The sequence below is a fragment of the Stigmatopora nigra genome, chromosome 19 (genome assembly GCF_051989575.1).
Source record: "Stigmatopora nigra isolate UIUO_SnigA chromosome 19, RoL_Snig_1.1, whole genome shotgun sequence".
Taxonomy (NCBI): Eukaryota; Metazoa; Chordata; class Actinopteri; order Syngnathiformes; family Syngnathidae; genus Stigmatopora; species Stigmatopora nigra.
The window spans coordinates 2,494,451-2,516,357 of NC_135526.1; the positions used below are offsets into that span (position 1 = coordinate 2,494,451).

The following is a 21,907-nucleotide window of genomic DNA, read 5'->3' on the forward strand; positions in this document are numbered from 1 at the left end:
GTATATGTATATATGTATATTATTTTCTTTAATAATACATCTGATACAGCAAATCAGTGAAACAAAAGACACAGTTTTTTTTCTTCACTAGGTAAGTTTATTTTTTTCTTTGAAAACATTATTCACTTTTCACATCAAATCTTTAAAAACAACAAACATTAGATTATACCATATTATGATAACTAAACTGTTTTCCCTTCTATAGTGCATCAAGTACCTAAAATAGGAATTGCTATTTTTGATTGTTTTAAACATTTCATGTGTTGTTTGTTTGCATATCCTGAAGTGTATACATTTTTCATTTGTTTAGATAATAAGATGATGAAAAACACTTAGAATGTCATTTTAACTCCTCTTTCCTCCCATCTCTTCCATCCCGTTAATCCTGAGCGACCCCGGGCGGAGCCAATGGACGCAGCCGTTGAGTTCGGGTTGGGATTAGCAGGAGGGCGAATGATTTTCAATTTTACTGGATTACAGAACAAAGAAAGAGAGGAGGGCACGAAAAGGACATTTGTACTACTATTGCTGTCGTGGGGGTAAACAATCGACACTGGGGAGATATTATTATCTTGATTGGGATTACGGCCGTTTCCTGACAGGCTGCGTTAAACGACATTTGTGCGTTTTTTCCTCCCAACAATGGATTAAACAAAACCTATTCCGGGATTGACGGCAACCGACCAGGCAGATTTTAATCGCGAATTAAGGTGAGATTTCGCACTTTTTTCGACCTCTTTTAACCCTAATACTTTAGATCCACTTCAAACATCTAATATAAATGGATTTATTTAGGCATCGGATGTATGTAAAGCATAGATTATTTGGACATGACAGAGGAGGTGGGATGGGGGGAGTGCTAACTAGCTGGCTACTTAGCTAGCCTGTTAGCTAATTAGCCAGCGCTTGCTTTCTCGTTGAACTTTAAATCGGAACAATGTCAGCGACTACAGGCACTCAGCAAACAATCTAAGAACTCTTTACTCTTGTGCTATAAAGGCTACGAGTGCCTAACGATCCTTGTGTTTTTGTTATCTACGATCGTCCTTTGCCAAAGTGCCTGTTTAAAGGTGATTAGGCTAACACAACAAAGCCAACTGCTGTCTCGTCAAACGGAGCCTTAAAGTCGTCATTTGCGTCTTTTGCCATATGTCATGTTGTCAATAAAAGCAAGAGGGGTTATTCATCTTAACTTTGAAGCAGAGTAAAAATAAAAATGTTCATAACACTGAAAGTCCAGCTCAAAGATGAACTCATTTGGACTGCACGGTATGCCAGTGGTGAGCTAGGGGTCTGCATCACGGTTCAGAAGTACAGTGCCCGAGCCTCAAAATTTGTCCTTAAAACTATTGCGACATATTTGCCACACCCCCATTTCTCCACTTCAAAGAAACTTTTTGTGGAGCGTGCCCCATTTCTATTTGATGTATTCATTGTTTTTGTAGGTTATTTTTATACTTACTTCACATAAAATACAATTTATTTTGTTTGTTTTCTTTGGACATGTATCTGCCTTTCCCTACAATTTATATATAAAAGTAAATATGTTGCCACAAAAACCCTAACCTAAGTTACCCTCTTATTTGCTCAACATTTTAATCACATCACATCTAATGATCAATCTGTCTGCCATATTTTCAATAATAGTTACAGAAATATTTAGCTGTCAGTTCACAGGTTTTCCACATAATTACCTTAAACTATTTTTAAAATCTTTGTTTAATAATGCACCAATTACCCCAAATTCAGCTAAAACGACACATTTATATGTGCATCATTTTTCATCCATTTTCCTGATCTGAATTTTGTGTTGAGGTTGCTATTTTCATGCCCTCATCATTTACATAAGAAAAGGACATGGGTGTAATGTTTGCTGTGGCCTCAGGGGGAAACGTGTTTGGACGGCCACGCCCGGTTCATCATCATCATCATCACTGTCTTCCTCATGCTTCTGTCGAGCCAACGGCCAGCATAATGTGGTTGGCAGCGTCTGCAGAGATTAAAGGGCCAGTGCCACATTGTTTGCATGCCCCGAGATTAGTTTCCCGGGATACGGGTTGTGGTTGCCGTGACAACACAGCAGCGAATGGCAGTGAATGATCATGTTTCCTTACCAATGACACAAATAGACGTCCAATCCATCTTGACTTTTGTCAACACTAACAATCATTAGGGAGCCTCCGATTTCAATTATGCTGGGACCTTTTTAATCCCATCACTGGAAGTCAATGAGATTGTGATCAAATGTAAAGTGTGGCATGATTGTTGTGGGTTCAAAGGTCATGTCTCAGATGAGGAAGCTGGCATGCGATGGTGTGCGACCCACCTCCCGCTGCGACTCTTCAGTTCCGACGGCGCCGTCAGCCAGGCAGGAGATCCTCACCAGTCTGGTGTCGGCCCTTGACTCGTTGGTAGGTCTGCCATCCTTTGCTGTCCTGTACTGACCTTTCAGTTATGTGCAGCATTGTAAATAAATGTTTTATTGTCCAGTGTATGGCCATGTCCAAGCTGAATGCAGAGGTGGCCTGTGTCACCGTCCATGAGGACAGTGTCATTGCACTGGGCACGGAAAAGGGACGAATATTCCTCAACTCCAGGAGGGAAATCCAGACTGACTTTTACAAGTTTTGCCGTAAGTTCCTCCAACGTTCTGACAAGAATTTGCTTTGGCAAGGTCACCATATTTTTGACAGTTTTTCTTGTCAGTTTTCCCTACACTATTTCCACAAACTCTTAATTGTCAATGAATTGTGGGTGCACCATATTTAAACTTACCTATGTTTAAATTTAGTATTTTTACACTTATATTTCAGTGAAATTCTTTAATCTGTTTGGTTTCTTGATATTTGGCACCAACTACTTTCCCGTGGGTAATCCTTTACATTCAATATGGAAGCGACAGTGGGACAAACAAGTCATTAATTCTATCAACTGCCATTTGTCAAACTTGACACGTAGATTACTTCTCCCCCAAGAGAACAAATCTGTCACTTGTCTGGTCCAATGACGATGCTCAATCATACTGAAAAGAAAATGAGCCAGACTTTGAATGCCACTTTCGTCCTTTTCTCACAGGGGTGCAGCCATGCCCGCCCAATGTAAACCCAACCAAAGACCAGGATGCGGATATGGTAAAGGAAGGCGAGCACGCCAAAACCAGTAGAGCGGCCCCCCTACCACCACCACCGCCACCACCACCGGCAGACGCCCAATCCAATGTGTTTGTCCTCAGAAAAATGGTGGATGAGGTCTTTACTGTTCTTTACAGTGAGTGTTTCATTCCAGTCATTCCAACCGGTTACTGTAGAGGCATACAACCCTAAACTTGTTCACCAGTATTAACATAAGTGCTTTGGTCTGCAGGTGAAGCGGCCGGAAAAAGCACTCTGGTTCCCGTGCCTTATGATCGGCTCCAGAAGGAGCCTACTTGCCTGACGGCCTACGGCCTGCCGGAAGGCGTCTCTCTTAGGAAGCCATCTGAATATGATGCCAAGACGCTCATTAAGATTCTGGAACAAAGCCACCGGATACATTTTACCGTCACAAGGTCAGCATACCATCCGAGACATAAGTGGGGTTGCCAAATAGTCAACATGATGATTGAGCCTTGTTATTCGCACAAATTCAAAGAAATCTTTAGGCGCTCCAGATGACTAGGTCCATCACTAGTTTGGGGATTTTTTTTTTTATTCTGGTTTGACGACATGTTTAACGCGCCTCCTCTGATTTGTGCACAGGCCGACGGAAGACTTGACTCGCGAAGCCAAGTCAGAAAGCACTGATCTGGGCCATCGTGGCTCATCCGGCAGTGCCGTGGCTCCGGGCAGCCCCGGCCCGGTCAAGACTACTGCCCAGGTAGTCACGCCGTCAAGTCCCGCCACTTGCGCCAACTCTGTTCTCTCAAACTTCCTGTACGGCATGCCCATATCCTCCAAACCCCACCCAGATGGCACGCCGGACTTCAAGCCCACGTCACTCCTAGGCCTGGCCAAGGACCGATTGGCCAATTGGACAGACAAGGGCACAAGTGCGAAGGATACAGCCAGCAATGGTAACTAACACCTTGGGATTTGTGCCCAAAACGCCAAGTAGTTTTTGGTCAATTTGGCTAAATTTGTGTCCCTTTGTTGTCATTTTTTTTAGATGAAACAGCAAGAGTTGCTGGGGAGCAGGGTCAAACACCTGCGAGTATTCACATATCCAAGAGATTACTCTTCTCCATTGTTCACGAGAAATCAGGTAGAGCTTTCCAGCAAATTATTCATATTCCTGCTTTTTTTAATTATAAGGTTGCCACTATGTGCAGTAATGTGATGATCACGAATTAGTCAACCATCATGTGGCTAGTAATAATAAGTTAACTGGCACTTGACTGCGGTAAACACAATCATTAAGGGACTCATAAATCGTTGGTGGCTGAACTCCTATAAATCAACTCGGGCTTTTTGTCAACTCAAACAGAAAAGAAAGCAAAGAAAATAATTGGATTTTCTTTTTGTCATCCGCTACAGAAAAATGGGACTCATTCATCCGAGAAACAGAGGACATTAACACATTGAGGGAATGCGTCCAGATACTGTTCAACAGCAGATACGGTGAGGAGTCAACTGGTATACTACACTGTAAACAACTTAACACGTTTTTTTTTGTGGACTTAAATGACCAACTTTTTAGGCATCTAGAATTGTTAAAAAACCATGGAGTTGAGAGACTTAGGTTCAAATTTGATCAAAAAAAATGTTCAAGTGAAAAACTAAATTTCCAATGTTACTAACCAAACATGTCATGAATTGTGAGAATACATTTTCAAGGGCGTTAACACCATACAAGAAATAATCAACTAAAACAAGCTAAAATTGTTCTCTTTTTTTGTGTGTACTGTAGCTGAGGCCCTGGGTCTTGACCACATGGTGCCAGTACCCTACCGCAAGATTGCTTGCGATCCGGGGGCTGTGGAAATTTTGGGGATCCCAGATCAGATCCCCTTCAAGCGTCCATGCACTTATGGGGTCCCCAAACTAAAACGAATTCTGGACGAGAGACACTCCATCCGTTTTGTGGTCAGACGGTACGTACCCAACGTCGTACGTGCAGTTTGCCAATTTGCCAAATCTGAAATTGACTCATAACTTATCGTCTGTCATGCAATGCAGGATGTTTGACGAAAAGATTTTTACAGGTAAGTGTGTCCCTTTCATGCTAAGTGTATAAATACAACCTTAAATGATGCTTGCATGTATTTTACCGTTGTGGTTTCCTCCAAGCTGCCGGCAAGATGACGAGGGAAGAAGGCAAACATGACAGTGGGGGCGCCGTCCCCGAAGAAATCTTCCCAGAGAATCTAAGCCTCACGCCGGCCCCCTCTGGCGCCGCTGACCTGCCGGTCAATCCTCACAGTGGCCGGTTAGAGCCCATCATTTCGCATACTGCAATTCCATAAGCGTAATGGGAAATACTGTACACGTAAAACATTCTCAAGGTCCACAATAATGTGTTTTTTTTTTTGTATATGGTAGTGTGTTTTTTGTATACATTTCCGATAACCTTGGGCTTGGTACGTTTTTCTAACACATACCTAGACACCATCTCTGCATACCTAATGAGCTGTCTTTGAACAGGTCGACAAGTGGATGCGTGAGTCCCCTAGCTGAGTTTGAAGCAGGTAAGAATGAATGCCAATGACGCCCTTCCAAAAAGAGGTGACTGTACTAATGTACGGAATGCCGGCAGGGCCATCAGGAGATTGCATCCCTTTGAAGAGGATTAAAACCGAACCTCCAGATACAGACATAATTCAAGTCACCGTGCCAGCAGGTAAACCACATAAAGGGGTATAACTTTTGCTGATGAGAACCGTTTGTGAGTGCGAAAGTCCATGAGATATACATGATAACTAATCTTTCACTCATCCATTAACAATGTGTGTGTGTTCAGAAGGGAGCTCCAGCATGGAGGAACCCAGCGAGCCCGCCTCCTCTCCCTGCGGCCCCTCGGCCCTCCACCAGCAGGCAGAGAACCACCCAGGTAACCTCCCCAACTCCTTGATGGTTGCCTCCTTACAAGCCGCCCCCTCCTCTTCCAGGACTGCCAGCCAGGCCCCTACCTGCTTGTTCTTTAGGGCCTCACGTATGAATTTTCAATTTCAAACCCCACCTTAGTGACACCGCTCAAGCCAATCCCGCCCTTTCCCCGACCCCAAAATCACCCCCACCCACCCCCACAGTAGCTCCTCACCCGCTAGTACCTCTCACACGAAATATTTAAGCTAAAAAGAACAGAATGAGAATCCACACCAATGTTTTCTTGGGTTTTAGCGCCAACGCCTCCTTATTCTCATCTTTTCTTTTTATTTTCTTGTTTTTTTTGACTGTGCTTTGCTCAAGTTTCTTTTCTTTCACAAATGACCCCTGCAGGAGACAAACCGGAGGTGAGTGAGTGCACGCGACAGAACGCAGCGTTCTTATGAACATCAAAGTACACCACCCCACCCATTAAATAAGCCATAACTTATCAAAAGGCACTACACTCCGACAAGCTAAAATATAATAAAAGTCGTTTGGAAATATTTTTGGTTGAGGTTTGGAAATGTATAAAGATGATCTTATGATATTTTTCATCTTTCAGCTGGCGAAGCATTATCACCTACTGCAGCACCCCAGGGCCACCGAAGACCCCCTGAAGGTAATGTGGAGACACATGGACTCATCATTTTTGTTAAAGCTCTTAATTAGTGCATTCCAGAAATGGTATTATTTACATTCTAATGTGATGACATAATCATAACAAGGAGTTATTGTGAAATAATCACAATAAAAACAAGTTAAAATTAGTCAAGGGATGGCCACTGTGTAAATACTTTTCAAAACTATGTATCAATGTATGTAAAGTCAAAAGCCACATGGAGTCCTACCTCATGTTTAAAGTCTTAATGAGGACTTTGCAGATGTATTTTGGTCAGTAATTGCTCATGTAAGCCAAAAAAAGTGTTTTTTTTCTTTCTTCAATCGCTTCTCTTACGTGTTCTTGTGGACATTGTTTTGCTCAGCTGGAAGCCTGGTGGATGATATCGGTGAAATGATTCTTCAGCTGCGCAGACAAGTGGATAACCTGTTCAGTATCAAGTATGGTAAGTTTTCCTCAATGTTTTTTTTTCTTTCATTTTGGCAAAAATGTGTTCGTAAATCAATATTTTGTCACCCAGCGGAAGCTTTGGGCCTCCCTGAACCGGCCAAAGTGCCCTACTCCAAGTTCCAGATGTACCCTGAGGACCTTTTCGTCACCGGGCTACCTGAAGGCATCGCCCTGCGACGGCCCAACTGCTTTGGGGCGGCAAAGTTGCGCAAGATCCTGGCCGTCGCCAGCCACATCCAGTTTGTCATCAAAACGTGAGTGGAAAACCTTAGCTTTTTGCTTCGAGCCTCACTAATATGCCCTAACATATATCCGTAGGCCCAAGCTCCTGAGCGATCAAGTCAAACAAGAGATGCCTTCTATCTGCGATACAGGTAGACAAAACATGGGATTTGTAGAAACTAAAATGTCTATTAAAGGTCTGTCGGCCATAAGGGAAAATGCCAGCTTATTAGTCTATTTGTCACACATAAGAGCCCTTTGGATAAAACAGTTATTAAGGCGTGGCTTGTGACAAAAAAACTGGTTTAACTTTTTGAATGGTTCCTCCTTAAAGAATTAGACGTCAATGACAAGACTTCATTGACAGAAGACAATATGGCATTGTCCAAAAGACCTGCTTTCTCAGGTAAATACAGACCAAAAAGATGTCAAATGGTCTTATAAGAGACAAAACTGAGAGGCCTGGCGGGGTCATTTGTCTATCTGCAGAGTGCCTGGAGTCCAAGCTGTCCAGGATTGATCTGGCCAATACGCTACGAGAGCAGGTCCAGGACCTGTTCAACAGAAAGTACGGCGAAGCATTGGGCATCAAGTACCCGGTGCAAGTGCCTTACAAGCGAATCAAGAACAACCCAGACTCTGTCATCATTGAGGGGCTCCCACCCGGCATCCCTTTTCGGAAACCCTGCACCTTTGGCTCGCAGAATCTGGAACGCATCTTGGCTGTCGCTGACAAAATCCATTTCACCATCACCAGGTTAATATCACTCACCTATTGTCTACGTTCATTACAAATAAAAACACCTACATATATACACATTTTTAAAAACGTTCCTTCTGATTAAAAGTTGCCTATTTTTTTTTATTTCTAGACCTTTCCAAGGCTTTATTCCAAAACCTGGTAAGAACAGAACATATTATATCATATCTGGTGAGATTATAAAACCCATTCATTCATAACTTGAGTTATGTTATGTTACTCAGCACCTCGTCGAGTCACTCTTCTTAAGAAGGCGTACGCGACCATTGGCGGTGAGTTACTAGTTAACCCAAACGATGATTTAAACTTGGCTTCTTTTCTTAAATGCCTTTTAATTCGGCGCTAGATGACGACGACCTCAACCGAGTGGGGGAGAAGGTGCTCCTCCGTGAGCAAGTCAAGGAGCTGTTCAACCAGAAATACGGTAATATTTCAAAATACCACATCCACATCATTAGTTTCACGCAACTACTTATCCAGGCCAGGCTTTGGGTCTGGACCGGGCCGTGGCCGTGCCATACAAGCTGATCCGCGGGAGTCCCGAGTGCATGGAGGTCGACGGGCTCCCCGATGACGTGCCCTTTCGGAACCCGGGAACGTATGACGCCGCCTGTCTGGAGAGGATCCTCGGCGCCAAAGACAAAATAATCTTCAGTGTCAAGAACCAGCTACAGTGAGAATATAACCTGTTTTCTCAGCATTCCTATTGAGATGGATACAAGTTGAACTTTTTATTTTCTTTTTCTCAGGCCTTTTTCAGAACTGTGTAGTCAGCCCTGCAACACAGGTACACAAACACAACATAATGGCCTGTTTATCACCCTTCATGAGTGGATAATGAGATGCCATGCATTTTTTTAGCGCTCGCATCCGAAGCCTCGACCAGTCGGCGGAAACGCAAGCGAGTTCAGGAAAGCCAGCGAGGCCCCGTTGCATCCGCTTCAGAGTTGGCGGCCCAGTCAGCCAATCAGATTCCCATCATGGTATGTTTTGGCTTTTGACTCATGTAAGATTTCATGAGCAAAAATGCCTGATTTTTTTTTTTCATTTTCTATCCTTAGCAGTGGCCCATGTACATGGTGGACTACAGTGGCGTCAACATGCAAGTATCAGGAAAAGTCAATTACTGACGAGAGTCGGTGCCCTGAAATGGCGTCACCAACAATCGGTGTTTTGTTCTTTTAACTTTAGCACTAAAAAAAAAAAAAAAGAAGTTGCGATGGTCATGCTCGATTAACGACAAACACAAAAGTGACGTCATATGTTAATGTTTGTACCTTTTATTTTTAATTTATTATATTTATTGAACTATAACGCTGCCATTAGCAGTAATGTTAATAACTATTACTGCTTAGCAGGAAAGTTTTTTTTAATGCTGCAGCCAGCTCTATAAATGTTGGGTACATTGATACAACTCTTTTGTTTTTGGTTGATTAATGGCCATTTATCTTCAGTCCAATCTCAATTTGATTTCAGTCAGGTGAGTAACTTCTATATCTCTCAAAAAAGGCAGGTAAGTGTCTGCAAATATTAACAAATGACCCCCCTGCTGCCTTTGTCCAATTCTGTTGTAAATACTTTCACTTAAAGCTTGTTTTTTTTTTCATTGTGAAGACATTTAAAGCCAAAAACAGAATGTGTTGACTCAATACTTATGGACTCGACTGTATCAGAATCATTTGTTTGAGTTAAACTAGCTTTTCTTTTGTACGTAAGCGCATTTATCGGAAGCCGTTTCAGCGTTTTATTGCGGAGCCAACTTGTCTGTGTATTTTATAAGCTATAAAGCAGATATCTGGAATAAATGCTCAAAAGGCTTTCCACACTTATTAGCATTATGTACCATAACATGAGTCAGTTTGAATGTATCAAGTAGGGTTTTATCCCTGACTTAAAGAGTAAAGAATGCTATAATGACTAACTAACCCCCTCGTAAACATGCTGTACCTTAACGCCAATTAGGCCTTTCCAAATAAAATGTGTTGCCTTGCTTGGTTCGATTGTTCACATCATTCACATCAAGTCTTTTTTTTTTGAATTGTTTTTATTGCAGTGACTTGTACAGAAAGTGAGGCCACGATTGTCACCGGCAGGGAGCTCTTTTGGGACATTGAGGTCAAGTTTAGGAAAGGTACACTTGTTTGTTGGTCACATTTGTCACTTACTCAACCATCATTTATGCTGATAGTGGATGTCTATCGCTATCAATGGCAGTTGAGAAGTCTAAATAGATCGAGTGGGTGCAGTGTTAAATTCAGTTACAATAGTGTCCTATATCTGTACTAATAATTCACTTTCAAACTTTTTCCTCCCATCGAATTGTTGCCACTTCTCATCAAGTATGCTTTTCATTGCATAACTCATCCGTTTTTTTTCTTTAAGTTGCAGTTCTTAATGCGCCGTAACAAGTAAAGTGCTTTATGAGCGTCGGTGCCGTTGTGGCGACGCGACAAGGAGCTGCTATGAGAAAAAAAACAGCATGGGTGTCTGTCTTGCTGGTTTCACCAGCTACATGTAGGTGAGCCCAGAATAATTATGATGCTGCTGAGCAACTTATGCCGGTCTATGCTTTTTCATTTTTTAGCAGAGAGATGATGCGACTGAAGCTAGAAAGGCAAAATTCACAACAACAAAAAATGATTTTCTGGTGTGAGGGCTTGCAGGAATGTAGACCCTTTAGCAGAAGGCGGGTTTACACAGTCTACCAATGTTTCCTTTTCGGCATTTGGGACTCTGTTATGGTTCTAATACGACCCGACCCCCCCACCCAATTGTGGAAAATTTGCTGGGTTCTTCTCCCCGATTCCAGTGTCTGTCTGTTTGACGTTTACACCGCAGTCCGGTGTCAAAGGGGTTCCCTTTAGGTACGTCAAATTTTTGGGGTGGGTGGGTGTTGGGTTTGGGGACTTTAGCTATCGCCGGGGGCTTTGAGGCAATCCTCGGTCACGCCCTGAGAGGCCAGCTCGGACAGGACGTTGTCAAGGTAGTTGGGATCCGGAAAGCCGTGTCCCGACAGATTGGACATCATCTCCGTCTTGTGGTGGATTCCATTCCACACCACTGTGTCAGGCTCCCCGGTGGTGCTAGACGTGCCCACTGTGAAGATGAGGCGACGCATCCATGCCACCTTCAGCAGCTCCAGAACCTTAAGACAGGGAACAAAAACAAAAATGTACAACTCCCTGGCAGAATCTTGACACTAGGATAGACGAGTAGAAGAGTTGGCCAAATGACCTTTCTGCCTTTGTCACTGTCCGGCAAGAAGCAGAAGCGAGGAAAACCCCGGCAAGTGTACGGCTGTCCTGGGTTAGGATGCTCCGGTCCCTGCCATATCATAAAAGAAGGCTTGAGATGCCAGCTGCCATTGTGACCACACATTTTGTCAAGTTCATCAGTCCCACCTGTACTCCGAGGGGGACGCTGTAGATGATCTGTATGGTTCCGCAGTCTGGATGTCCGGGCAGCGCTTGAGGGATGCTGTATATCTCCATCTTGCCTTTTGGCTGCGTGCCCGTTTTCTCGCCGTAGATGGTCTTACACGAGGGGCACTGCAGGCTTCCATCCTGAGGAGATTAAAGCCGGCCAGGTCATCAATTAGTCATCAATTCAGATATTGTAAGAGAACCTATTGATACCTTAGTGCCGTTGTTGTACATGGCCAGCATACAGAGCATGTGCAAGGTGTGCCCACACTTGACAAACTTCCCCACGGCAGCAGGTGGGATGCCCTGACTGGCCTCTTCCGTTGTGGATGATGATGCTGGCATTTCATAGCCAGAAGGATTGGACAGCTGATCCATGCAGATGATGCAATCCTGGGAGGAGAGAGAGAGAGATGGCATTAGGAAAACAAAACAAAAGCTTGGCAGCTTTCGGGTGGACGCTACCTCGTCGGGGACGCCAGGCACCGCCTCCATGTAGCGCCGGATCACCTCCTCGGCTCTCTGAGCAGAAGCTGAAACGAAATGTGGCCTCAGGAGTCATTCTCAGGTCTTTGCAACTTTTCTCCTGATGCATTTTTGCTCAAAAGGAAAAGGGGCTTTTGGTCAGGGTAGACAGGACATTCAAAGATGGGAAATGATGAACACACCGACTCCTATCCTTGTATAAAAAACTGAATTGGCCGCTCACATTTTGATACAGAACTGATGATACAACAGAGCCAGGTGGCAAAAAAAAGACTGGGATATTTACAGCAAGTTGTTTTATCTGGGTGCTCAGCTTCACTCCTACCGAGAGAACAAAGCCTCAAGGATGATTTACCGCCAACTAATGTTTGGCAAGGCTGTTTTGTACCACTTTAGGAATTCTTTTGTTGTCAGATCTTCAGCCCTAGTCTTGAAACACAGCTGCGTGAAATGGATGGGTGGATGGATGGGGGGGGGGGGGGGGCAAACAGCACATCACAAGACGGAATGAGGGGCCGGAAGACGTAAAACGCGAGGATGGATGAAGGTGACAACGTGCTCCTCCGAGCGAGGGCGTTCGGCACGGTAGCTACCTCTTCTGTGCTGCCTCTTGGTTCGCTTAACTGAACTGCCGCTGGCGCCGGCGGAGGGCTTGTTGGGCCTGCCGGCGGGGGGGAACCGGACGGGAGGCGGCAGTGGCGGCGGGAGCGAGAATTGCTGGAGCGGCAGATGCTGATGCGGCGGAGGAGGAGGAGGCTGCGGGTGGGGGGCGGCGGCGGTGAAGTGCACGCCCAGTCCGACCGCTGACATCAAAATGGAGGCCATGCCTGGAGCGAGGGGGGGGCAGGGGGAAGTGAGGGTTCCGGGCGGAAAAGGACCGGGGCGGGCGGGCGAGCGGGCGGGGCAAAGCGGGTGAGGTGCGGGAGCAGAAAGGAAATCAAAAAAATTGAAGAAAAAAAATATATAAAAAGGGGATGAGATGGAGCAGCGACAGATGCACCCACTGCCAATAGTTTCAAGTCACAATAGAAATACCTTTTCCCAGATTAGATTCCCTCAAAAACAACCGTATTTGATGTGATGCTTTCTGTACAATTTTGGTCATTTTAAATGGAAGTAATTGTTTACATAACAGTAGCTTTTACCTGCCAGGGCTGAGCTGACGCTGGTGGATCCGTTGAGCTGAACAGGGATGGAAGGAATGCTGTTGGGGAAGCAGAAAGGGTGGCAGTGAGTGGGTGGGTGGGGGTGACAAAACAAAACACTCGTTCAGTGGGTCCCAGTACAAACATGGTCTTCTTTCGACATCATCAGATTATTTGCATCCTGAGCTTGTGAACCTCCAACGTGTTAAATAACAACAGAACACAGACAAACGCGATAACCGTAATAATAAAGCCTTGGTGCGAGAAAGATAATGAGCGCAGCAGCAGCAGCGTTAGGCTGGAGGAAGCGCAAGTGACCAGCATGTTAATGTCTACTCATTAAAGCAGAGCAATTTCGACCCGTGGGGAACAAGAAGTAAACATCATTCAGCAAACTAATCATTTAGTTCAGGGGTCTCCAAACTATTTGGGTCAGGTGATGCTTGTTTTAGTAGAAAGCAAATATATTATTTCATCTAACTTTACAGCAGGTATTCATACTTTAAATAGCTACTTTTTCAAGGATTTAACTTTCTGCAATTGACCTTATTTTACAGTTGATACCAACCTTAAGCCGTTTGCACCCGAAGAGCTACTCAGAAGGGGGCTGGCTGAAGCCGGAGGCGGCCAGGGGCTGCCCCATGACATAGCCCCGACAGAAAGGGGTCTTCTGGGGTAGGGGGAATAGACAGAGGTTGGATGCGCCGCCGCTGCCGTCACTCTACTCGTCCCCTGCAGACTGGGACGGTTCAGGCTAACCGACGAGAAGGAGTGGCGCGAGCGGCTAGGAATGGGGCCCGTACCCCCATGGCTTAGACATTGCTGGCAGGAGCAGGGCGGGGCTCCCTGAGGAGAGACCAGGGACAAGGGGACACTGGCAGGGAGCGCCGATGGCCCCGACGGGATGGCCGGGGGTCCGAATGAGGCCAGTGGGTAGGGGAGGTTGCATTGGCGCCGCACCTGCCGCCTGAACCCGGATGACTTGTTGACCTGGGCCAGGGAGGTCAGATCCACAATGTAGTTATAGCCATGAGGGCCCAGGTCAGCTGTGCCCTGCCGGGCCTGGTAGCTGTGCTCCAAGAGGATGGAAGTGCGCGTTTCGTAAGGGGTCCAGCCGCCCTCATCGTTGGCCCACTCCCAGTATACGCCGCTACCCAGGCCCGACGACTGGGCGAACAGGGATCGCCTCACGGAACGGGTTTTTCCTGAGGAAAAAAAGTGAGGAAACAGAATTTGAACTCAGGATTGATTGTTTGATGCAGTACTTCTCATAGACAACCTATGAAAACATTTGTTTACATTGACACGTGAGTTTCCCTTTGTCAGTTTGGACATGGATCTCCCTCACGTTTAAGGAAATATAAACAAACTTTTTTTCTCATGCACGAGTCTAAATCTCAAACAAATACATGATTAGAACTTAATGGATTTGTCAAATCGGGTCATCTGATAGGGTCAACATCCCGATGACAACTACGCACATCCGTCATCTGTTTTCATGCTAATCTACCTAGCCGGGGCCTTTCAAGATAAAAGCCACGAGACAACAATTCAAACTCACCCGTGTCCTGTCGAAACTGCTTCAGGCTCGCCACGTCAATAAGATAGGGTGACAAACTAGGGTCCGACTGTCCCAGGCAGATGGTGGCGGCACCGATCGGGCCCCCCCGGTGGCCCCGCGGCGAAAGGCAGCGCTCTATATAAGCGCTCACCTGGCCGCTGTACGGTCGCCAGTGGCCCAGATCGTCCTGCCATTCCCACACAGCGATCATGGGCTGCGAGTGACCTGACATCGGAGAAGGCCCCGGGGTTGCCGTCGCAGCTACCGCCGATGTGGATGGACCGCTCCGGGATCCGTTGACCCGAACGCAAGAGCCGGACACAATCGCCATATTCGATCGGCCCCGGTTGAGCTTTAGCTCGATGCTATTGAAAGAAAGGCTAGGCTGACGCTAGGTTAGCTGGGCTTGCTGAAGAACACCATGGCGAACAGGTTGAAATCGGCGATGTGGCACCTAACACAGCACTTTCTCCTCTAAAATGAGATGTAAGTACATTTAGATCGAAAATGCTAGTCACCAGAAGAGGTGCAAAAAGATAAACGTTGTTGGTATTTTGCGACAGCGTTGCCAGGGTGTTTGGTTGCTTGCGTTTCCTACCACTGCTGCATTCAAAGACACTCGATAAAAATGATTTTGTTAAAGTTCTCTACCGCAGGAGTGTTTAATGTTGTCAAAATGAACGTGTGTTTTATGAGACGTTATACAAACACAGACATATCATGTAAATAGTTATTACACATTTCAACACTACTACTTGTTAATAACCGCGTTTGATTTGCAATGAGCGTTACTTTACTATTTCCAATTGTTTCGAAGGCAGCATGTTCTCTCTTGTGACAGACGCATCTTTTGTCCAAGTCATAAATACGCGCAATGATCCAACAGGGATGGGGCGTCGTCTATCGTCGGTTGATTTTTACGTCTGTGCCATTCAATAATCACAATATTAAAGAAGCTATAAAATGTTGTTTTTAAAACCGTTTAATCTGCTTGTTTTGCAATAAAAGTAATTTCCTGCACACTTGCATACGATTCATTCCTAATACTTACTCTGGTTTGTGATAAACTACTCTGTTTGTTAATCTAGCAATATATATGAGTTAAGTGCATTTATTTAAAATAATACAAATAAACAAACACTTTACACCCTCTCTAGGCGTCTATAACTTCTATATAGCTAAAGCCAGAATTCCCAAATACAGTAATTGAGACAGAGGGAGGCGGCAACGCTCCATTAATGTTTTGGCTGTCGAGCGCTTAATAACACCAAAAAGATCCAGAGTAATACGAAAACTAGTGTTTGAGAAAGAGAATTGCACACAACGTATTATTACGGAAGATGAATGTTTATTTTTTGATGCCAAATTGAAAGTTGCATTCATACATAAAAAAATATCACCAAAACAATAAATTTGGCTGCATTTGCACTCTGACCTCAATTTAAAAAAATCCTCGATAAATCTCTGTGAATATTCCGACTCTTGAGAGCAACCTGACAAGCATTTAAACGTTTTAGCATCTTTTTTATGACGCAGTATACTTATAGTTTTACTCTTGTAAATCAGAACTGGATAGCCATTACCCTCACAGTTAACCTTTTTAATTGCAGCCATTTGACCCCACATATCTAGGGGTAAAAGTAACCAGTAACATTAATACTACTCTACTGCAAGGCATCCTTTATTAAAACCATTAGTGGTGCTGCTCTATTTAATCAATGGTCCTCTCATCAATAACCTTAATTCAATAAATGACAATCAGACTGCCTGGCTCGTCTGCACCACTCTCCAGATTAATTTTGGGGGATAAGAAGAGTCCGAAGCGTCTTCAAATTTTCCACACTCCAAATGGGTGAGTCCATATACTCCACTTCCGTTTTACAAAATAACACCATGTCTCTTAACTGATGTTAAACATTCCATGATTTTGACATTCATTTTTTTTCAGGAGTCAATGAAAACATAGCATACGATGTAAAAAAAATGCTAAAATAATGAATGATATTCTTGATTAAATATTAAATGGTAGTATTGCATTGTTTTTGGCTGCTAGTTAATTCAAGGTACATGTCAAAGTGACATAAATAGATTTATTTGAGACAAATGACTTCTTTGTCGCCACCTTGTGGCATTTTAATGTACGTGAAGGTCACATATTTGTCAAGATCTCATCTCATCTAAGTTTCTGAACAACTTTGTCCTCATTAGGGTCACGGGGGGTGCTGGAGCCTATCCTAACTGACACCCTGAATTGGTGGCCATTGGAGAGAAACAACCAATCACCCTCACACTCATATCTAGGGGCCTTTTTAAAGTGTCCAATTAGCCTACCATGCATGTTTTTGTAATGTGGGAGGAAATCGGAGTACCCGGAGGAACCCCATGCAGGCCCTGGAGAACATGCAAACTCCACACATGTGGACGTGACCTGGATTTGGACCCAGAACCCCAGATCTGTGAGGCAGACGCGCCAAACACTCATCCACCAGACCTGGGCAATTCATTCCACACATAGCTGCCTGCAGTGGTTGCATGTTTTCGTTCCAACCCCTAAGAGGAAATATTTGCACCAATCTGGTATCTTGGAAATGCAATCAGTGGATCGCAGTCAGGTGCGTCTTATTTCAGGAATCGAATTTGTCAAACTGTCAGTGCTGGATCGGTAAGAACGAAAACCTGCAATCACCCCTGCCCTCCAGGATCGGATTGCCCAGGATTGTTTTATGACAGTCAAACAGATAGCCAATGTTTTCGCTTCTCTCGTCTTATTTTGAAAGGCCCAATCGGAATCGACTTGTATACTAACATAGTGGACTTGATAGCTTCAAATCAACTCGATTGTCAGTAAGGTGCGCACGCTCACTTTGAAAGCGTTTCAATAGACGGAACGGAAAATCAACCGGTCCCCCCTCGTGCAAAAATAAACCAGATAGACGATCATCAATCCGGGTTTACGTGAGTCCAAAGAATTGCAAAATCTTGGTGGGACTCCCGTTACTCGCGAGGATGATGCTCCGCATCATTCGCCTCCACAACCCCAAAGTAAAGCGGCAATAAGCGAAGGGGGAAAAAACTCGCCGGACTTCAATCGCGCTCCCCATCCACCCGGATAAACAAGCCACGCCAAGCCAGCCAAGCATCCTTGGAATCAGTCGTGACCACCTGTCCCGTAAAATGCACTTTCAACCCTGCATCCTTCCTCGGAAGAAACCCGAGAAGCGTGAGTGACAGGTCGACCACCGCGGTGCAAATCATCCGGTCTTTCTTCACTCAAGGAATTCATATCTCCCCCTAATTTTTTCCCTGCGATCGCTCCCCTTTTTTTACAAAACAAAAATTGCACCGACTCCGTTTCAAGGAGGAAGACGACATTTGCTGTGAGATTTGTGAATTTTGGGGTGTTGCTTTGGAACTTCCAGAGAGGGGGGGCGCGTGCGCTCTTTTTTTTGATCGGGAAAGGAGCCACATTGCCGGGGCTTGGCTTGTGAACTCACCCGTTGAGGGTGCCAGTCATCCAGCCACCGATTCATCTGAGAGAGATTTACTCCTTCTTGGATTTAATCACTCTACCTGCTGGGAATTCTACCATGTCAGGTGTACGGGATTGCAGAAGGACGCCGCTCCTCCTCCTCCTCTACGTGATGGCTGCGACGCTTTCATATGGTAAGGAGACCCCGACCCCCGTGTGCACCCCTAATAATTCCTTCCTATGGGTATTACAATTGTGATGCATAGACAAATGATTAGTCACTCCGGGAGATGGACACGTATGCTTTAATACTTTTTTTGGAGGGGTTGTTGGGGGGGATTTGTGATGACACAAAACAAATATGACTGAAAAATGTGCAAATCTCAAATATCAACACTGGCCATTTTATGCCCAAATTGCATAATTTTACGATGCCTACTTTGAATTATTGGATGTCTTAGTCACTCTTATACAAGAGATAATCCTACTGTTTGTCCTACATTCACCGGTGGATGCGCAAAGATGATTTTTCAGCATAAATTGAACATATTTCTGAGCACTTGTGCAAAGGCAGCAAAGTACAAGGTACAAGTTAATCTTCATGGATGAAGGTACTATAGAGAAATTGGTTTATGAATTGGATAAGGTAAAATAAAGTGATAGAAGATACCAACATTTTTGAGAATAATTTGGAATGTGTAATATGTTACTCAAAATAACAAAATGCCAACACTGATCATGACATTGATACATGAATGTTACCTTTGGAAATGATATGCAGAATGATATAGTTAAGGTAAGTGATATTAGTGCAATGTTAATTTTTTACCCCCCACATTGTTATCGAAACTATTTGAAACGTGAATGTTCCTCGCCCACTCTTCCCAGTTCAACTGGAATAGAACAACCGATAACTGTCCAGAATTCCTCTTTTCTATCGTATTTCTGTGGAAATATTTTCTATGAAAGGCAAAATATCTTCAAAATAACGTTGCCTTGGGAAGAGTGTACATTAGGACTCGCCAGTTGAAAAACAACATATAATCGTACTGCTACTTACTTACCAATGCCTTTAAATCCGCAATTCTTTGATATGATACGCAGAAAGATTTCGATCCTTATATTTTTCTGAAAGTGTCCCTCCGAACAAAAACACACAAACCATCTCCGCAGCCTTTTAAGTCATTTTCTGGAGGGCCACAATTTATAATGATGACGTGACTGCAATTCAAGCACCTGAGCCACTGCAGCTCATCGCCTCTCCCCGTATAATTGGCTGCATAATGCAGTTTGCACTTTGTGTATCTGCGACGCGGTGGGATCCCATTCTGTCATGGCTTCACAATCGCCTCACTGTCTTACTCATTTTCTACCCTCAATTTCGTTTCATTACCGCACATAAGAAACACCTACCTGTGCGCAAAAAAAAATGAAAAACAAAACAAAACACCCTAGCGCTTTTATTGACGGTTTCGCTACTCAAATTCACGTGCACGCAATCACGCTATTAAAGGGATTGGCGGTCAATGTTGTTAGCACCACCTTTCTGGACTACTACAACGCCGCTGTCAGGAATAATTGTGGTCAAGGCTTTGGCTTGAGGCTAACTGCCTCCCAGCTTCCTCAGGAATTCACAAACTTTGGAACTCGAGGACCAAAGGTCCCCCAATAAAGTCAAATAAATGAATTTAAAAAAAAAAAACAGGTTCAAATATAAATGTGAAAATGAATATGGACATGAATACATCATTCATTCAGTATAACTGAATACAAAAATAACTCAATAGTGACTTTTAAGGCTTTATCCAGTAGGCTCATTTGCACTGTATTGCACATCAGTTAAGCTGCCTTGAAGGTTGGCTTGTTTTTTATATTTTTGGGACTATTCATTACCATAGCCAGTTTTTGTTTACTACTTTTTGTATTTTGAGTCTTTTCACTAGTTTTGAAAAGAAGCTTTTGTCAAGCACTTTGATTAGTGTGCTCAGTGAGAGACATTGCAATGTAAGGCTTGGCTGGAGTGAAAGGACAGCTTCATTTTTCTGGACAAGTCATTTGTGTATAATTTCAAGTTGGTCAGGCGACCATGTATATGTTGTGTTTGGGCCTGGAGGTCATTTATTAATGTAGTCAATTTACCAGCGTTGATACTATAGCCAAGCAGAGACAACACATGTGGCTCCTCTCACAGTTCAAATGAACTGGACGTCTGTCGCTGTCCATGGTGCTGAAGTATGTTTTTGTCATTGTTAGACTCTGTTTTTTTTTAGTAGTGCAGTGTTCTTGCCAGTGGAACACATCCACTTACTCTTAGTAATCAGTTTGTTCTTGACTGCTTGAGTAGTTGTTGCTGCTTTGTTTTGACATGCACAATCATGCAATCAGGACTCCTTTCTCAAGATGAGTGGACTCTTCAAGGACAATTCTGTCATCCTTTTTGCCTGCTTCTTCCGCCACTTTAATGACCGTATGTCTAATTGCGCTGTTAACGTGTCACCACAAGGTCCATACATCAGCACATTAAATAAGTTAGCAATCTTGGCACACGTGTGCGGAAAACGTTCAAATAAACTGAGTCAAGTACAAGAAGTTTTTGAATTTTTAAACGTGTTAATGGAACAAAGTAAACTTCAAGTTGTCACTAGGGATGTAATGATTCTTTTATTTTTCTTTTCCGATCCATTTTTTTTCATACATATGTTTTGCAGATACCTATCCATATTTTTAGAGCAGTAAAAATAATACAAAAATAATCTAACCAGTCAATAATGAATCTTTTTTTGGTACCTCATCAGAAATCTACTATAGTAGAGACAATTGTGTTAAACAGAACATAAACAATCAGGTTGTTATTGTTAGAAAACTCTACCGTTACTAAGGAAATGACAATATAGTTTATAGTTTCAGTCCTAAGCTTGAAAATTGAGAAAAACAGATGACGGAGAAATGTCACGCTGAACCACACAGTATGAGATCTAAAATTATTTGGTGCCAAGATCAAATATCATGGAAAAAAATCTCCCCCTTCAGGGATAACTTGCTATCTAAATGTATATTTAGAAAAACATGCATTGCCAAGAGGAATACAAATATAGGTGACAGGTGCAGCGACAGCAAACGTCAAAAACCCTGAGCGCGATAAAAACCAACATTGGCTTATTTTAGTGAAGTTGTCGCATTTGCTAACGAGGAATTGTTTTCCAGGTTAAAGAACATGGAGAAAAATAGCAACTTTTAAACAATCATTTGCAAATGCACAGACACGGATGAACAAATCTACTAATTGCATGAGCTCACTGTAGAAGTCTTTGTCTTGCTTGCGTTGGATTAAAATACAGCGGGTTTTTAAACCTCTAATTAGTGGTGATCAAGTGTGGGATAATCCATTTTGTATTTCACTGTCTGCAGAAAGGTGATTTGTACTTAATTTGCACCTCTTCCAGGTAATGATGCGTAGGTATTAGTCTTTATTTTTTTGTAAATGTCAGGTTGGACGGTAAAAGGAACACACCAAGTTGTTATGGCAAAGACTTAAAGAAAGAAGGAGCCCTCAAGACAGCCTATTTTCAGCCATGTTTGTGTATTTTGACCAATCATCAATGTCTTTTTAAGTGGGTGACTTATCTAACGGATGTTTAACAGTGAAGAGATTCTACCCACCACCAGCGACTTAGTCTAAAAAGACATGCAAATGCTGCAAAAGCCTAAAGC

At 43.7% G+C, this 21,907-nt stretch overlaps 3 protein-coding genes across 4 annotated transcripts in view; 2 read left to right on the plus strand and 1 right to left on the minus strand.

Moving 5' to 3' along the window:
- The first annotated feature begins 379 nt into the window (after positions 1–379).
- gtf2ird1 (GTF2I repeat domain containing 1) lies at positions 380–10,104 on the plus strand. The gene is made up of 27 exons (XM_077739829.1): positions 380–710; positions 2,279–2,411; positions 2,491–2,632; positions 3,076–3,267; positions 3,364–3,547; positions 3,738–4,051; positions 4,144–4,239; positions 4,512–4,595; positions 4,885–5,068; positions 5,154–5,179; positions 5,265–5,403; positions 5,619–5,662; positions 5,731–5,814; positions 5,935–6,024; positions 6,625–6,681; positions 7,046–7,126; positions 7,202–7,385; positions 7,450–7,505; positions 7,688–7,759; positions 7,843–8,110; positions 8,226–8,254; positions 8,338–8,385; positions 8,460–8,537; positions 8,594–8,786; positions 8,863–8,900; positions 8,975–9,096; positions 9,175–10,104. The coding sequence occupies exons 2-27, from the start codon at positions 2,283–2,285 to the stop codon at positions 9,241–9,243; spliced, it is 3,003 nt and encodes a 1,000-aa protein (XP_077595955.1). The 5' UTR covers positions 380–710; positions 2,279–2,282; the 3' UTR covers positions 9,244–10,104.
- A 26-nt stretch (positions 10,105–10,130) lies between these two features.
- On the minus strand, positions 10,131–15,353 carry dtx2 (deltex 2, E3 ubiquitin ligase). 2 transcript variants are annotated; one of them, XM_077739834.1, is made up of 9 exons: positions 14,728–15,353; positions 13,735–14,371; positions 13,167–13,225; positions 12,615–12,848; positions 12,001–12,068; positions 11,749–11,928; positions 11,515–11,676; positions 11,348–11,437; positions 10,131–11,258 (listed from the first exon to the last, which is right to left on the minus strand). In XM_077739834.1, the coding sequence occupies exons 1-9, from the start codon at positions 15,056–15,058 to the stop codon at positions 11,022–11,024; spliced, it is 1,998 nt and encodes a 665-aa protein (XP_077595960.1). In that variant the 5' UTR covers positions 15,059–15,353; the 3' UTR covers positions 10,131–11,021. The 2 variants fall into 2 exon arrangements, with proteins under 2 accessions (XP_077595960.1, XP_077595961.1); XM_077739835.1 differs by lacking the exon at positions 12,615–12,848 and having other exon boundaries at positions 10,132–11,258.
- A 2,067-nt stretch (positions 15,354–17,420) lies between these two features.
- Positions 17,421–21,907, plus strand: part of tmem132e (transmembrane protein 132E) — a 146,016-nt gene continuing 141,529 nt past the window's right edge. Inside the window, exon 1 of the mRNA XM_077739922.1 lies at positions 17,421–18,390. Within this exon, the coding sequence (XP_077596048.1) occupies positions 18,315–18,390 (76 nt within the window). The 5' untranslated portion in view covers positions 17,421–18,314. The remainder of the gene's footprint in view (positions 18,391–21,907) is intronic.